Here is an 18,732-nt window from a genome sequence, read left to right as displayed (position 1 = left end):
TGGTTACATCAGAGACTTGTTTCTAAAAGTCACTCCAAATTCAATTTCATATTAAATTGGCCAGGTAAGGCCAGCCACATAACACAAGCTAATAAAAATCAGCCAGCAAACAGAAGCAAAAAAGGAAAAAACCTTGTGAATTCTCTCTCTTCTCTGTTTAATCTGTCAGACTGCTGAAGACAAATCGTAGTTCTGGTTTCCATCTTTCTTTAAATACGATTGTCACATTAGAGAAATGAAAACACAGCAAAATAAACTGTACAACGGCCAAGTAGAATAACAAAAAATATTTTACTAAAACATAAGATTTACAGGAGATTTTCCAGACAAGCCATACAAAATGGTCACAAGCTTTTTCTTGGGGGGATTTTTCTACACTTGACAGCAGAATCACAATATTATTAGTGAAGGTGATGGATGTTTAATGTTCCCATTTTTTTTTTTGTTCAAACAATGAAGCTTGTCCACCTACAGCCTCTAAGTTAGACTGGGCTAGAGGGTATATTCTAAAGTATAACTGGTTAGCTGCTTTTACCAATGCAATTAGCATCACCATAAAAAGGGAGGAGGAGCCCATAAAATTAAGACGAAAAGCCCTGCAGCTAACCCTGCCTACCTTCATTCACAGTGCTTATACTTAAACCATGATGGGAAAAATGATTAAAAGCAGAGATGTGTTGCTGCTTTCAAACAATTTCACAACAATCCAGATGACAACTTCTAGCCTCTGCTCATGCGGTACAACAGTGAATCAGGACAAGACACAGATTTGCTAATGTGCATTTAATCACCAAAGGACTGAAGATGTCTGGGCTTTTATTCTGTAATGTTTCTAAGACTGTGTCCATTAAATGCAAACAAAAAAGGAAGAGGTCTTGGCAGAACAGGAGAAGTGATGCACACTTGATGTTCAAAGCGCATTTAAATATTATTCATGGCATATAGCCTAGTCCATGCTCTGGCTGTAAAGAAAAGGAAACACATTTAAGAAAATACGTATTTTTAGGGCTCTATTAGAGTAACTTTAAATACTTCTTTTGAAAGATAGCTTTATGCCACTGTTGCAAGTATGCAAAATATATCAGTTCTGAGATTTAAGTGCAATTTTGAACTCCAGCAGCTGACAATTCCTCATATTACAGAAGCGGCCTGATTGCACTGGATCCAGAGGTGGAAAGGTATAATGTAGTAAATCTTTCAGTCCATAACAGCCTGCAACAGAAGCAGGTATGGAAGAGATGTACTTTCTGAAACCAGATACCTGGGCCTTAAGCTTTAGAAGAAAAGTAGTAGTGTATATTTTTGTTTTACCACAACTCCAAATTAGACACGCCTGCAAGTTTAGCAACATGAACACTCAAGGTGAAACAGATCAAGGGAGCTTTTCTTCTAGCAAGCATCACAGACTTGAAAACAGACCACTGTAGACACATTCAAGACAGCTGGACTATGACTGTATGCAGTAATTATTCTTGCAAGCTGCAAACATAAAACAACAGGTTGGGATTTACATCCCCCAACCAATGAGTAATCAGCTACTTCCTAAAACTAGATAGAAAAAAATGTAAGATACATCACCTGTTTCTATGGCTTGGGCTTCATTGGTCTTCCATTGCTCAGCTACATCATTTGCTAGTGGATCATCTGGATTGGGAGCACTTAACAAAGCCTGGATTGATAGCAGGACTGTACGAATCTGCAAAGCTGGGGACCATTTATCTGAAGAGACATTTACAGCAGTGTGAAACATCGTACTCACCACAGTCTACAGCAAAAGCAAGCTTTCCTCTCCCAGATTAAAGAATAAGCAAGGTATTCTTTTAACAAATGAAATCTCTTTTCAGGGTCCATTTATAGGTTTCTGTACTTAATAAAATAAGAAGAAAGAAAACAAGGTAGCACTTACCTTTCAAAATATCTAAACATATTCTTCCCAGCTTGTCTACATTAGGATGATAAATTTTGGTCATGAAACGTACTTTAGGAGCTGCCATTGGATATTCTTCTGGAAGGAATAGTTCAAGTTTAAATGTCCCACCCTCAAAGGGGGAATCCTGTGGACCTGCAATGACCACATGGAAATAACGTGCGTTGCTTTCATCTGGCTCTGCTTTTATCCCAGGGACTGGCTCTGCCAGCAAGCGCTGGGTTTCCTAGAAGAAAAAGAGGAGGCAATGTAACAAATACAACCGATTTAAAATAAATGCAACCTGTACAAACTATTTTCAAAACAACAACTATTCATTATGAGCTATTTACCTACATCCACAGAAACAATGTTAGATAGACACCTTAAAGTCAAAGAACATCTGCAGAAAGATAAGAATGTGGTAAACTGGTACGCAACTCCTTTCAGACCCCTCACAGCACGTGCTTCTATAGTACAAGCTAACAGGTAACAAAGCGTCCTCAAATTTCATAACTTTTGATTAAATTACTACCAAGCTGCTATTTGTTATCAATACACCACAATGAAAATACCAAAAGCATTTCCCATTTTACCTTAAAGAGAAAATCTCATTATGTGAGAAGTCAAAGAAGGGGTTAATCACTCATTGAAAGTGTTCAAGGTTTACTCTAACAAGAGTTTATTAAGATGAACATTTGTACTGGAATTAGATCCAGGCTTTGAGGAATTTAAAGTACTACTCTGCTGCAACACTTAACGGTGTTTTTAAGGATGTGTTATATATTTACACATATGTACGCATAAATAGCCTTGGTGTGAGCACCTTCAGCCTACATATAACTACTTTTAAAGTCACCCTAACATGCAGTAGGAGACAGGCAAGTTGCTCTGCCAGCCACAAGCTTAGTGAAGTCTGGTTTCCTATCAAGATCTGTATTCTTTGTGCTCCTTTCTTTTGCCTACAGCACAAACCCTGCCTCAGACACCACACTATGACCATAGTAAAGAGCTGCCCACGTTCTGACCGCTAATGCACTAAGCAGACAGACTGACCAAGTCCTGTGCACCTTCCTTCTCCTCTGCTGCCAGCCTTCACAAGTATTCTAGGCACCATTCTGCTTCTCCTTAAGAAAAAGGAATGTGAGGCCAAAATGGGCAAGAGCACATTAGGCAGGGACAAGAAATCCTGCCGAAGCCTCATTTCCTCAGGTAATTTTAGCCCCATTTCCTCCCCTTCCTCTAGCTTGTTTTTACTACATACAGTTAATATTTTCACCATCTCTCTGTTGGCTTTCACAACGAAATATTATCCCAGTTCTATTGACAGAAAATAGTAACTGGTAGGTATAATATTATTATTCTAGTTTTATCACATTTGTTGTCTATAAATAGCATTAACACAAAACCAAGTGGACTGACTACCTCTACTTGGCTTAATACATTTATTCAAACATAACAGGAGTGTTACAATACCGACATTTTGCAGAAATAAATTTACACAGCATTTAACTGCATTCAGACAGCTGTATCACGTAAGTAACGCATCGCTTTAGCAAAAAAAACCAACGAAGTGAAGTCACAGTTAATTAATGCCAAAATCCAGTTATTTGTCTCAAAATCTAGGTCCTACAAATCATAATACTGAAGTTATTACTATGTACACACACAAACATAAAACCACATTTATCTGGTCTAATTCCTTGCTATGACTACGTATTGCCCGCTTATCTGCACAGGCATTAGCTGTCAATGCCACTTACACACCTTATTGGAAGGCCATCCAAGCTTCTTAGAGCTGTCTACACTCACTTCTGCAAGTTTATTTTAAATGATACACAAATTTATAATGTACTCAGAACTTCTATTCTGCTAGCTGTTTACCTGTACAGTAACTCTCTAGAAAAGCAGCTACAATGAATGCTTAAAGCTTTAGTTCAGTAGCATGAAAGTAAAACTACAGATGATGCCTGTACGTGCATAAAACATCCTCTATTTCTTCCAGTCAGTTTTCAGTGTGGGTGCTGCCACAGGTAAATGTGACAATTTGGGTTTCCACCTCTGAAGCAATTTGACAGTTTGGCAGACAAAAACAGTGCCTTATGGAAAAGAAAAACTAATACAGGCAGCCAACTTCAAATTTGAAATGAACGAACTTCATGAAAAGATCCAATTCTTAAACTTCTTCACAGCTGCTACCACTTGTACTTTGCCAGATCCACAATTTGTCTACTTGTGTGGTTTTGGGCCTTACGGGCCTGCTCAGATTTAAGACTATTATTATTTTTCAATATTAAGGGTAACACATTTTAATAGCTGGGCTGATCTCAGCAGTCCCTAGCCTCCACTCAGTCACTCTGGTCTCCAGACTGCCCCTCTAGTTATACCAGTATGCATACAGTATGCTGACTGTAACCATAGTGGGCAGCCAATCCTGGCTTAAAATAACCTGGAATCAGCAGTTGTCTGGCAGCAGCATCAGCACTTCTACCTGCCAGCATAACTGACGGAGCAATGCCTGGCTGCAAGCTGCACATTCTGCCACTAATGACCATTTCCCAGTAAACAATGGGAGAGCCCACGTATGAGAAAAACGATCCTTTTAATTGAGGTACTGCGTTATACTGAAGGGGCTATACCGCTGCTAGTATGTCATCATGTTCACACAGCCCTTTATGCCTCTACATTATGTGGACGTGGTAATCTTGCTATAAAACACCACAGAAAAGGGGAGAGCAAAGAAAAGCATTTCTGCTGCACGCAGCTACACTAGCACCGAGACTGCTCATAAAAGTCCCCTGTGGAACATCAATATTAGATTAAAAACGCTTTAAGCAATCATGCCTCACTTCCTGCACTGTGCATGGAGCTCCACCACTATAAGCATAACTGAAGCTGTTTTTAGGCAGAGATGAGGACGAATACTTGCAAGAAATGTGAGGTAACTGGTCGACTCTCATCTCTCATACCCACCAAGCTCTGATGAAGCCACCATGCCGAGAGAGCAAGCATCAGGCTAAACTTCTGACACACACAAAATGACAGGTCGTGACTCCTGTGAACATACATCACTACTGCTTTACACAAAAGCTGAGAAGCATCTTAGGTTCAGAAAAGGCACCTTTTCAGAACACTGACAAGCTCGTTAGACTACAAGAAAAATGCACAAGAAAGATGCCATTTATTAAAAGAACACGAAATGTTTGTACTTAAATACATCAACACCACCTGCTAAATTCTGACAGCAAATAAGGCTTTCGCCCTTCAATTATGAAGATATTTATAACTACCTCTTCAATACATTTGGGGGGAAACAATGGAAAAGGAACAGGAAGGGAAAAATTAATCAAAAAGTTACATTTTAAGGTCTAAGCATATAAAATGCTTAAACATACAAGTAAGTCCAGTTCTAAGGTAATATCAGGTCCTTGACTTTCACATTTTACAGTAAGATGGCCAGTTAAAGACAATCAATTTGATTTGCCGTAAGACTTGGAGACGTACGCCATATTTGAGAGAAAGAGTTGTCAGTATGCAGGGATGGGGCTGTCAGCAACCTGGTCTTGTGGAAGGTGTCCCTGCCCATGGCAGGGGGTTGGAACTCTATGACCTTTAACATCTCTTCCAACCCAAACCAGTCTGTGATGATGACTTTTTAAGTGTACATTCACATACACACACACAAACACATCAAAAAAAAACCTTGTAAAAGTCACTCACAAGATGTGGACTCAATCTACAGACAAGGAAAAGTTCAACTATATGTTGATCTTCTGCTGTAATTTTATATTACTTTCCACAGTTTTTTAGCTGAGTGAGTTTTGTGAGAACTGTTACTTGCCCCTCTCCTCCCCAAAACTGCCTTTGAACCCTTTGTCCAATTTCAACTTTTCTGTACGTTTGTAAGCTGTCAGTGGCTAAGACAGAAACCAAGCTCAGTGCCACTGAAGAGAAACACCTGAACTCTCACATTCCATGCTGTTTGGCCGGTTTTTTCTACCTAAGTATGTTCTATTCCTGCCTGGCAACAAAACCCAAAAAACTGCCAATAAAGATAAAAAGAGCTGGGACACCCAGATATTAACATGTTATAAAGGAAAAAGGTTCACAGAAAAACAGGTTTTCAAGTTCTGCTGCTCACAGTAAATATTTTTACAATAGAGCAGTTAGTTTTGTCTTCATGGGAATACAAACTTCCATCAAATAAGTGCTCCAGAACAGCACTTCACAGTGTTTCTTGCTAGCTCTCCTTTAGCATACTCAGGGTTCACAGAAGAGATTTCAGGACATATTTTGAGCTCTAAAGCATTTAATGAAGTATCCCATGGTGCTGTAGGCAGTTAATTCTACCTGTCAGACTCTGCAGTGGTTTTAGATTGAGATCTCTTCTTGCTCCTGCTTTTCTTCACTTTTTCCATGATTTCTATTGACTAAAGAAAATTAATAAACCCGAAATAACCCAAAAGATACAGTCAGTACTTAAAACCAAAACAACACACTGTCATTCACAACTGGTTATGCCCCCCACAATTTTATTTTTCTTATTTTTATTTAAGTGGTTAAAAAACACAGAAGTGTTGAAGGTGTTTTGACAAGCAAAGCAAAGCTTTCCCTATTAACACAGGTGGCTCGAAGTAAAGTGACAGATGATATGGATGGGACAGATGGTGTAGCTGACATTCTGCATAGCTATGCTCTATGAAGATATTAAATTGAAAACTAATTGTACCTTGGGGGGGAGAAACCCTCAACCTGCTTTTACAGTAACCTGTGAAGACAAGAAGGCTCAGGAAGAGAGAGTGCCATGATCTTTAGAAGAGGCCAACAGAGCAGACGGTGGGAGTGAGTGTTTTTCAGGTTGCCAAGACTGAGGGAAGCTACACAAACACAAGAGAAGAATTTGCAGGAGGATGTGTTTCATTCTTTGAGCTTTTGTTCGGTTATCCTGCTTTCAGTGGAAGGGGAAAAGAAGTTACTGAAGAGCAGACATAACCACCAGGATTCTCCTGGTCCATATACAGGACAGAGCCCTTCTTTAAGTGAGCTGAACAACCCAGAAGATGCTTCCATATAGACATGCACAAAAACCAACTGCTAGTGCACGCAAAGATATGAACAAGCATACAAAGAATGAACTCATTAGAAATAACACTACTATTTTAACCACCTTCAGTCTTGCAGAAGTGTTTCTGAAAGCCTGAAAAAAGATACGTCAGAAGTCTTCCTTGCTATCAACAGACTAAGACAGTATTAAACACCGGCATACTGGCAAATAACTACAATTAGAAAATTCAGGTATGCAAGTGCTTGCAAAAAGACCCCTCAAACATCATTTCTTATATAGCAGAGCCACTGCAGCTGAACTGTCTAAAGCTTCACCTGCCTGACAGAAATCACTGCAGCAGTAAGGGAAATTGTTGCATGGGATTAGACAATTTTAAAAGCTTCTTCATTGCTTTTTAGAAAGGATATTCTTTGCTTGGAAAAATAATTGCAAGCCCATTCCCCGTACTATGGTAACAGTTAATCACCACAGATTTCACAACGCCTTCCAAGGGATGCAGCTAAAAAAAGGCAGGAACAAATCAGTATCTATTACCTACAAAATACAGGAGCTTTAAGACTACTGTATGGAGACCACCAGAATTTGAGAAAGAAGTTTGCCTTCAAAGTCAGCACAAACTAGCTCAAAAAAGAAATCCAAGCTCCATGTGCTCAGCCAAATTTGTTTTCCTTAGTAATTCAGCTGTCTGCCTGCTTAATTTCCTTAAAACCCTGTTTTCTTATTTCGCATTCAATATTACTGCTATATAGTTAGCTTCAATAAGTAAAAAAACCTGCATATTAATCCACAAGTTAAATACAGTAGCCTTCAGTGATATGATTAGTGATGAGAAGCTCAGCATGACCCAGCAGTGGCACTACCAGCCCAGAAAGCCATCCATACACTGGGCTGCATCCAAAGGAGTGTGACCAGCAGGCCAAGGGAGGTGATTCTGACCCTTCTACTCTGCTCTCATGAGGCCCCATCTGAAGTCCTGTGTGCAGTTATGGGGTCCCCAGCACAAGAAGGATGTGTTGGACTGTTGGAGCGAGCCCAGAGGAGGCCATGAGGACGATCAGGGGGCTGGAGCACCTCTCCTGTGAAGAAAGCCAGAAAAAGTTGGGCTTGTTCAGCCTGGAGAAGAGAAGGCTCAGGAAAGACCTTAGAACAAACCCTCAGCATTTCAATCCAGTAAATTAACAGCCCCTAGGGAAAGGAAGAAAAAAGCCGTGCTGTCTTTCCACTTCAACCTATTATGCACCTTCACTTTTGCCTCCATACCTGTGTCTCAACCTCATGGTGAAACACAGCATGCAGCTGATTTGGAAGAAGAAAAGAAAAAAATCATGCAAAAGAGAAGAGTACTAATGCAGTTCACCACATGTCCACGCAAACAGCTGTGCCAGCAGAAAGGAGGGTGCAAACACATGTTGTCAGAAGAATGGGGGAACAGACTGCTTGTTTGGGTGAAAGGGCTGTTTTGAAGAGTTGAGCCTGCAGCGTTAATCACAGTGAGATACTAGCGTAACAGATTACTGTTTTGTAACCAACCTAAAAAGGAAACTCAGAGGCTACCGCCTCATTCCAAAGGAAGAAGCTTAACTACCAACAGGGCTAATTTCAGTAACAGATGGTAAACTGCTAAATTAGTCTTCATCCAGCTACAAAATTCTTGAACACTTGTTACAAACAGTTATCTAGCAACTTTTTATCGTGTTTAGACTACAGAAAAACATCCTTGACTAGCAGCTTTATGCTAGTACCTTAAAAAAAAGATATCAGTAAGACTTTCTGAGGTCAACATAGCTGTGATAAAATTATTCTGAAACTTGAAAACAGAAAACATTAAGAAGGCCTCTTACACAAGGAGAAAATATTGCAGGCCTTAGAGCTGTTAAATATTTTAAATGGCACAGTACCATATCTTTATGCAACGTCTCAGGGGAATGATTCCTTCCTTGCCATTTTCAGCAGCACATTTACTAGCTTAATTCTCTATGCAGTAGTCAAATTATTTACCTTCAACAATATCCAATAAGATGGAGGTTACCCTCCTACAACATTGTCAGGCCAAGACAAGGTACAAGCCCTCTCTAACCTACTCCAGACAGTGAAAGAATGCAGGTAATATCCACCTTTACCTCTAGGTTCAGCTAACCCTAGGTGCCTTTACTCTGAACTGATCAGGGAAGACAGATGATGGATGAGTATCTTTGTCTCAACAAGAACTTAAACTGCAACAGGAATTACAGCTCATCTCCCAGTGCTTACTGTTGCCCCCTTGCCACAAATCACCACCCTGCAAATCTCCTGAGAAAGTGAACCCTGTCAGCGTTCCCAATTCAACTTAGGAAAAGTGAGTTGGGCACTCTTAACTAGATCTTTAACCCCCAAAAGGTTGACTGATGTCCACTGTCATCTAGCAGAGGACAGAAAAAAACAGGTCCAACAGACCTGCCACAGAGCACAACTGAACCCATCAGCCAAGCTGGTGGCTCATCTAGGAAAATGCATTTAAGAAAAGATAGAAAATATCACACAGAGAATGGGGAGTGTGAGGGAGGACACTATGAGCAAAACTAGCATGGTCAGAGAAGGAGGGTAAGTGCTACAGGCACCACAGGAGATTCCCTGTAGCCCATGGAGAAGGCCATGCCGGAGCATGAGAAAAGCGTGAGGATGAGGGAACATGAGGCAGAAGCTGTAATGGACTGACCACAAACCCCTATTTTCCATCCCCCTGAAATCATCAGGGACAGAGGAAGTATAGAGTTGGGGGTGATGGACTAAAGTTGAGCACTGGAAAAAGGGTGAAAAGATGTTCTAACTTTGTTTGTTTCTCACCATCCAACTCTATTTTACTTGGCAATAACTGAATTCATTTTCCCCATGTCCAGTCTGTTTTGCCCATGACGGTAATCAGTAAGTGTTCCCCCTATCTTTGTCTTGACCCATGATTTTTTCCATCTTATTTTCTCCCCATGCTTGGTTGAGGTACAGAGAGTGAGAGCATGGCTGGATGGGCATTTGGCCAAGATCAAGCCACTACAGCATAATTCACAAGGTAACTTTTAATCTGAAATGTGTTTGAACTGTTGTACCCAGAAGCACTTTTATAGAGGATGGCATAGACAAACTCCACAGATGATACTGCAAATTAGAGTTTTTCAAAAAGAGATGACAGGTTTAAAATGAAAGGCACTAGCTCCATTTTCTGCTACAGTTGAAATGATAACACTTATCATTGGAGGGTACCACACATACCAATTTATGTGGGAGATGAGATGAGAAAAGTGGTATCTTTCAGTTTAACTGACTGTTCATCAGTCTCTTCAATATTTGCTTCCTAGGGAGAGCAGGCATTTGCTGCCAAGTCCTCCAGGAAGACTTCTAAAGCAGATCAAAAGTCACTACCAGTAGCAAAAAGTGAAGATATTTAAAAAACAACAAAAAAGTTAAACCTAATTTGCACTAAGTTTTAGTCACTGAGAGTGGAAGTACTTTATCTAATTCTTCACTGGCTTCAGCTATTGAGTTCACAATTGAGCCAAATGCTTTTGCTTCCGCTACTTCAGCCTGGTTCTGAGCCCTTCTTAATTTCACTCACATCTGTAACTACCTCCACCTCTCCTTTTCGTCACAGAAGGCAAGGGTTTGCCAGAATGGGAAGCTCTGACTTCCCAGCAGCAGTGCTAATTTGTAAGTCACAATCCTATGCACCCCTTCCATCAGCCCAAGTGTCTGCTAAGTCAAATAACAAACAAGATCACAGAACTGATCTGGCTTAAGAAATAACCTTTACTGCAGGGTTCCGAGTCAAATCAGCCCCTCAGAGCAAGTTTACCACAGAGGCACAAAACCTTTTAATAGAGTAAGGCTGCTCACCATGAACTACAGGCCAATCACCTTGAGAAAAAAATTGTGGTTAATCTAACTTAACCAGACAGTAACTTTTCCACCTTGTGCTGGCTCCCTGCAAAAAACACAGACGTACAATATCAACTTCAACATTTCAATTCAGACTATATACAGCATACATTTGATTTATATTCTTGTTCTGATTGCAGGAAACCCTTGCCAGCTGCTGGCGCTTATCTTCCAACTACAGCTAATAGTTTGGATTAATTTGGGGGTAAGAAATAGAAACTGAAGGGTTTAGCTGCATACTGGCACACAGACAAATTATAATTACTTGCCAAATGGCAACTCTCTGCTGTTCTGTCAGAGTGGGATAAGGAATAAAAAAACACACTGATCTCCTTCACCAAGAACTGGTAAGTTGCACACAAGAAGGTAAGCGCATGTATGTTTTCACTTTGATTTTTGAGGGGGAGGCAGTAGGAGAAAGTGAAATATATCAGTCAAAACTGTCTCCTACATATAGGGATAAAGCTGCCTCAGAAAACCACAAAGACTTAATTCAAAAACTTTTTACAACAGTGCATCACATTCTGGCACAAATTCTTTCAGGGTCTACCAATTCATTAGCTACAGTTATGTAAAGAACTGACTATAACCAGCATTACTGAAAATAAATTGGTTACCTAAGCAGATGTATATTGTCAGAGAGATTTCGGCATGTTTAGGTTAAAATTATACCGCTTTAAAACAACTACATTGGGGAAAATCTTCTCAAAAGAATGTCTGCCTTTTCGGAAAAAAAAAAAAAAAAAAAGAATTAGCAATAAAGCCCATTAAACTGTACAGCAAAGGTCAAACATCATAAATAGAAGGCTGCACTTGTGGCTTCCAGTAGCTGGCCTTCACAAGAATTCTTGCCTTCCTTGCCATATAATCCCTGAGTGTCAGCATCCCACATGGCTCCACTTCCTGGACTTGTTACTGGATTAACATCTCTGTGCACTAATGCTTTCTTCACCCTGCAGATTCCAGACCCCATTATTGGCCCTGACTGCATCTACCCCCACTCACCCCACAAAGCAATTTCATGCTCCGAGTGTCAATGTCTCAAAGGTATCAGCTGTAAAAAAGCAAGAATACAACAGCAATACATTAGATTTAGAAACCACTAACTAGCACTCCATCTATGAACAACTATCCAGCAACCTGAAACTACAGCTCTGCTAAGCAATCACTGTGAACTCTGAATCTCTCACAATCTTCCCTCACACACTTCTGGTTCCCCAGTTGCCATCACCACTGCGAAGTCACTCAGAGCAAGATAAAGACAAATGTATTCCAGGTAACTGCACCTTCCCAGAAAATAAATATATAATAAATAAACAAAACCAGATTCTACCCACTCTTGGAAGACAATCCTGTTGTCAAACAACAGTAACATGAAGAGAGGCATTTTTAAGGTCAGCATCACTCTCCCCCGAGAATGACCTTGATCTCAAATTTTCCATAGCAGATTACAGGATTTTGGAACTGTGAAGCTGAGATCCTATGCGAATTCCTAGAGGATTATCTATGTACTAGCACAGATCCAGCTTTTCATGGTGCATCTGCAGCTATACTAAAGTGAGGCATAACTAAATTCACTAAGCTAACAGTGTAAACCATTCCTGTAGTCACACTGATGGAGCACATTTGCATTAGTCATACAGTGCAGTGTCAACTACCAAAGTCTGGTTAAAGCAAACAGTATTTCATACAAAGCTTCCAAATGTCCAAATACCATCTGCATTGGATTTGTGTGGCAAGGTTTTGGTAGCAGGAGTCTACAGGGGTGGATTCTGTGAGAACCTGTCAGAAGCTTCCCCCATCCCAAGAGAGCCAATGCCAGTGGCTCCAAGACAGATCCACAACGGGCCAAGGCTGAGCCCATCAGTGATGGTAGTAGCGCCTCTGGGATAACATAGTTAAGGGAGGAGGAGGTAGAACTGGGTGGCAGCAGCTGGAGAGGAGTGAGACATGTGAGAGCAACAGCTCTGCAGACACCAAGGTCAGTGCAGAAGGAGAGAAGGTGCTCCAGGCAGAGCAGAGATTCCCCTGCAGCCCATGGTGAGGCAGGCTGTGTGTGCCCCTGCAGCACATCGAGGTCCCTGGTGGAGCAGATCTCCACCTGCAGACCCTGAAGGACCCCACACCAGAGCAGGGGGATGCCTGAAGGAGGTTGTGACCCTGTGGGAAGCCCGTGTTGGAGCAGGATCTTGGCAGGACCTGTGGCCACATGGAGAGAAGAGCACACACTGGCAGGTTTGCTGCAGGACTGGTGACCCCACAAGGGACCCAGGCTGGAACAGTCTGCTCCTGAAGGACTGCACCCCATGGAAGGGGCCCACACTGGAGCAGTCTGTGAAGAACTGCAGCTCATGGGAAGGACTCATGCTGGAGAAGTTTATGGGGACTGTCTCCCATGAGAGACCCCACACTGGGGAAGGGGAAGAGTGTGAGGAGTCCTCCTAAGGAGGAAGGAGCAGCAGAGACAGCATGTGATGAACTGCAACCCCTATTCCCAGCATCTCTCATTAAGCACAGGGGGAAGGGAGAAGAAGAGAATTCAGGAGTATAGTTGAGCCCAGGAACAAGGGAGGGGTGGGAAGGTGTTTTAAGATTTAGTTTTTATTTTCTCATTATCCTACTCTGATTTGATTTTCAATAAATTAAACTAATTTCCCCAAGTCTAGTCTGGTTTGCCCATGGTGGTAACAGGTCTCTGTCTGTGCCCTTGTGTTGACCCAGGAGCCTTTCATTGTATGCTCTTCCCCCTTTGCAGCTGAGGGGCAGAAGGACAGCAGCTTTGGTGAGCACCTGGTGTCCTGCCAGGGTCAACTCACCATATCATCTACAGCAAATTTTGCCACTCTCTTCTGTTAACCCACCAGTCACACGTAACTATGAAACTGTCGGTTTGTTTTGTGCTGTTACACAAAACAAACTTCTATGATATACCATACTTGTCTGTTACACTTCCATGGCTTCCAGTGTAAAACAACTGCATGCAAAGCAATAAAAAACTGCTAGCATCAGTTTCAGAAAGCTTGGGGTACTACAGATTTGTACTACCTCAACGTTACTCAAGTATGGTACCAGAAGGTGGTCCAGCAACAGGAACTTTTGTGTTTGGTTGGATTATTTCCTTGTTTTTCCCCAGTTTTGATTCTCTAGTGTCTACTGAAGCTTCTTTAAGGAAAAGGCTGTAGAAAGTTAGTTATCAGTGTCCTCTTTAAGATATTTTATTAAGGCTCTATGTTTTTCCTTTTAAAACTGATACCTTGACCCAACTTGGAAGTTTTCTTATCCTCTGGGCCTAGGCCTTCTTCTCTGCCTCCCTCTCACACCTCCACAAAAGATGTGTCCTACGAAACTTCAGGCTTCCAGCACCTGCCGATATACCCCTTCCACTACCACAGCCAGCCTATGCTGTACTAGTTGCTCCGCAAAAAGACTCAAAGGGGGTCACAAAGTAGCATACGTATTATCTTGCCACCTTCCTACATTGTTGGGGAGACAGGGGGAAGGTGTTTTTTAGAAGAAGAGTACAAAAAATCCTCTGAAAATTCATTAAATTTTCACCCATCTGTCAAATTCGAAGTTATCCACAAGATTCAAACAGCATGCAAGGGACAAAAAGCCATTATAAATACACAGCTTCTCTGACAAATACCAAGGAACAGCACTGTCCAGAAGGAACACTTTCCACACGTAACCACCATTCAAACAAACGTAACATAGCACAAAAAGGTATTAAGTTTACCTCCAGTCTATTTTATTTTTTATTCAGGAAATAAAAAAATGGCCAGAAATGGCAGAGAAATCAAAAAAGCAATGGTGACTTTAATACTCATGTGGAGACAGACGTCCATTCCCCGGAAGTCCATAGCTTCCAAGGAAAAGTAAGAATCTTCAAGTCAGCTGCAGTAATACTGTATAACAACTTCTAGAAAGTTTCAGAAGTTGCAGATTAAATACCTGATTTGTATTTTAAAAAACATATAAAGCTCGTTATACTGACCTCTAATATAGAATGCTGTAGGTGCCTATCATCACACACACCATGAGACTCTCCATACTTTTCTCCCTGGAATCTTACATTTTGAGGTAGCATTTTGTAACTCAGCAGTCCAAATGTTACCCAGATTCTCAACAAAAAAATACAGCAATCAGGAGCTCACTAGGAGGATTGTGGAAATAGCTTCTTACAGGAAACAGCAAGGAAGGAACATCTCGGACAGCAACACACTACCATGCAGGGGAGAAAATCAAAGCCTCAGTAATTTAACATTGATAAATTCATTAATAAAGAAAAAATTGTTTTTGAAGGAATCTTATATACTGGTTCAGATGGTTGCTTCATAATAGCAGCTGCAGTGACTGTAACAGAAGTGCTACTAACAACTGGCTACACAGCCAACACGTAGACCTGGACATCAAATCATGAATGATGAGATCACTGCAGCAGCGAAAACAGCAGAAGAAAAACACATTTGAAAAGATGACACGAGGCAGCATTGCCTGTCCCATTCAGATCTACCAACTGCACTTGACACAGCAATGAGGTAGATTGAATGTCAGCCAAGAGAAAAAAAAAAAGAAAAAATAAGATGCAATTCAATTCCTGGAGCTACGTGACTTTGCAACACTGGAGAGAACTGGTGTAGTAAGTGCTTGAAAGTAAAAACCACTGGGCTTATTTCTTGTATATACTGCAAAGGCTTATTTTTTAATACAGGAAATACTTTTTAATAGTAGGAAAAACGTTTACAGCATCAAATGCACACATCTATGTCAATGTGCTATACCACATTTTTATTTTATCTTACATTAGCAGATTTTCTTGTCAAGGTGATTCGCAGGTGACCTCTGGGTTTGGACTACTGAAGCAAATAAAAATACCTCTTCTCTGTTCACAAGAGAGAAGGTTCTCCAATTCTGTTTATATCTTTAAAGATCCAAAACCGTATCATCATTTTCTACTTCCCATTTGTGATGTGCTAACACTAAGTCATAAATCAAAAGCAAGTCATCTCTTGAGCTTACAGATGATTCACACACACACACTCATTTAAAGTCTGTGTTTCCAAGTAAACTGAGGACAGCAAACCAGGAGTAATTCTATATCTTCTGCAAAAACTGCTTTGCAACATCTCTACTGTCACCTTTTAATTGAATTTGGGGAAAGCATTGGAAATCTAGAGCTCTCTGCTGAGACAAGGAAAGCTACTGCTCTCCCACTGGGCTAGATGACAGCCTGCACATAGCAAAGAAGCAGGCTAAAGAGTACAGGGCCACTAATCAACCTGAGAGCCAGGCCATCTGCCAGCAGCCGGTCAAGATGAGGAACGCCAACTGCATTTTGAGCGGTTAGCTAGATTCTGAACTTCATTACAGTCCAAACATGCACTCCTAGCCCCACCAGTCTCCCTCAGATGGCAACACAAAGGGTGCATGTGGGCCAAAGGGAGAAGGTATTTTCCTAACTGTAACCGAAGCCATTTATTTATCACCAAATTGTTACTATGCATAAGGAAAATCAGACCTTGTTACTGGAGTTACTTCACCTTTCTATAACTCTTTCCTCTCTTCCATTTCCTTCCCTGATCTTTCAAATTCTCACTAGCAGAAACACATCCTTCCCTCCAAGGCAACCAGCAATAGGAAATTTAACTCAAGACTGGCAGGATGGAAAAGGTCAGAACAATTCTCACTCGAAACTCCTGAAGACTCAAGCAGCATTATTTCTAGGTCTGCACCTCTGCAGCTGCAATATTTCAAAATATGACTTTGCACATTTTTGAGGCTCTAAGTGTTTAGGCAGATTCAAGCCCTGGACTACGTGCACATATGGCAACTTAACCTATTCACAGCACAGGAACTAAAGAACTGGTCCTCTAATGCAAACAATCCAAGACTTAAAAGCTCTGGACTGGCTGCAGACAACCTATAACGGATATGCGGAAACACACAACCTCCCATACACACCACCCTGTAACAAATAATCATCCCCAAAACTCCAAGGGGCGGTCCTCTAGAAGAAATCTTTAATTTCCAGGTCACTCCACGTCCCCTCTCCCGCTGGAAAGGGGCCATTCCCATTCCATCGCACATCTTTGATATGAGTCATGTGTGAATTGCTCCATTTTGTTTTTCTAGAAAAGCATAAAAAAACAAAAGCACCAAGAAGGGAATTAATGCACCAGCTCACAAGTGGGTGCTCTCCTCGGTTGCGTTCAGAGGAGTTGTCAAGAGCTATTAAAATTTAACACAGGCACCAGGCTCATGACTGAGCTCTTACCACAGCTCTGCGATGAATACCAGTTCCACTGCATTATGAATCAGTGCTCCTTCTCACACCTGAGATATCAGCGGGATGAGTGTCCAACTCATTCTGCAAGATTTGTCTTTGTTATTTTTACTGCTTACAATTCTGAGCAAGAATCATAGTTTAATTTGTTTCACACAAGATAAACGCTACTCCTGCTTTATTTTTACCTCATCTCCTCTATCACCTATTAGATAACATGCTTTTAGAAGAAACAGTTTTATTGTTCATCCACTTTTCAACATACTCTACACTCAAGCATTTTACAGTGGTTGCCAACACTGTGCACTCAACCAAGAGAGCTTCACAGCATTATAAATTGTGATATTCGTTCACTTTAACAAGTAACAAGGGTGCTGTTTTTTCATGTGAGAGCTAACGAATCTGACTGGAATCACTTTTGTAAAGGGAGTGATTGCCAATTTGCGGGCTGCAATTCAAATCACTGCAAATCGAGTGGGAGACAGCAGTCCTGCACAAACATGCACGCTAGCTCCAAGTCCAAGCTATCATTTGGTAGCTTGCAATGCAGATACCTGTATCGCTGACTGACTTTAAATCATTCAAGTCTTGGGCAGAAACAGTACTCGGAGGGTCAACTGAAAGTACCCCGAAGTTGGAAGTCCTCACAAAGCTTGATGAATGAAAGTTGAAGCATGACACCGAACTGCCAGCACAAACACACTAACACCGTACGGGCCGACAACTCCGAGCGCATGCAGCAATACCGAGGCTGGCCCGGCGCGAACCGGTACGATGCCGCCGACATACGGCTGCAGCCCAGGTTTAGCTGCTCGCTGTGTTCTGCCCCTCCTCGCAAGCGAGGAGGAACCCGAGTCTCTCGCTCCCCCAGCCTAGACACGGCGAGCGCTGCTCTGGGGAGCGCGGCCGGGGCGAGAAGCAGCACAGCCGACAGGGCAGAACCGGGGACGCCCCGATGCCTTCCAAGCTCCAGGCCACGTTAGGGGCTCGCGGGTACCCGCCGGACGGCCGCACATAGGCCGTGAGGCGCCGCCGCCGCTCGGGCGCGAGAGGCGCGGGCCCGCTCTGGCCCGCCAGGAGGGCCCGGCCGCTCCCCACCGCCCGTGCACGCAGCCGCAGGGCGCGGGAGCCCCCAAGGGAAGCGGTGAGGGGACCCGGCCCGGCGCAGCCCCCGCTCCAGCGACGACGGGTCGCGCCCCGCCCGGCAAGGGAAGGAGGAGGCCTGGGAGCGGCCCTGCCCCCGCCCGGCCCGACTCCCGGGCACCGGAAGCAGCACCCGGCCCAACCCTGCCCGCAGCGCGGGCCCGGGCTCTGGCGCCCCTCGAGCCCCCACGGAGCGCGGCGGGGCGGGCGGCGGTACCTTGATGATCCTGCGGGGCAGCCCGGCCATCTTGTCTCGTCGGGGTGCAGGCTCGCGGGCTCGCCTCCGTTCAGGGCTCGCGCACAATCGGAAGTGGGTCCGCGCCGAGCTTCCGGTGGTACCGCCCTCGGCGCGGCACGACGGGCAATGTAGGCGGCGCCCGTCCGCATCGCCGCTGCTTCTGCACTGCGGCTCTCCGGGAGCGGGGCAGC

The 18,732-nt window shown here is 42.7% G+C and overlaps 1 protein-coding gene across 1 annotated transcript; it reads right to left on the bottom strand.

Annotated features, from left to right (window-relative positions):
- Nucleotides 1–272: 272 nt before the first annotated feature.
- UBE2N (ubiquitin conjugating enzyme E2 N) lies at nt 273–18,612 on the bottom strand. Its single transcript, XM_080623723.1, has 4 exons — nt 18,521–18,612; nt 1,907–2,153; nt 1,579–1,719; nt 273–962 (listed from the first exon to the last, which is right to left on the bottom strand). Exons 1-4 carry the CDS (start codon nt 18,548–18,550, stop codon nt 922–924), a joined length of 459 nt encoding a protein of 152 aa, XP_080479849.1. The 5' UTR covers nt 18,551–18,612; the 3' UTR covers nt 273–921.
- Nucleotides 18,613–18,732: the final 120 nt, after the last annotated feature.

The sequence above is a fragment of the Psittacula echo genome (genome assembly GCF_963264785.1).
Source record: "Psittacula echo genome assembly, chromosome: 1".
NCBI classification, from domain to species: domain Eukaryota; kingdom Metazoa; phylum Chordata; class Aves; order Psittaciformes; family Psittacidae; genus Psittacula; species Psittacula echo.
This window is presented reverse-complemented; position numbering and strand designations above follow the sequence as displayed.

What these genes read in the sequence shown, in the direction of transcription:
- UBE2N (XM_080623723.1), bottom strand. Translation starts at nt 18,550, where the DNA reads ATGGCCGGGCTGCCCCGCAGGATCATCAAG. An exon ending in TGCCCCGCAGGATCATCAAG is followed by an intron (nt 2,154 to 18,520) that starts GTACCGCCGCCC and finishes TTTTTCTTCTAG; the next exon opens with GAAACCCAGCGCTTGCTGGC. An exon ending in AGCCCAAGCCATAGAAACAG is followed by an intron (nt 963 to 1,578) that starts GTGATGTATCTT and finishes TTTTCTTTACAG; the next exon opens with CCAGAGCATGGACTAGGCTA.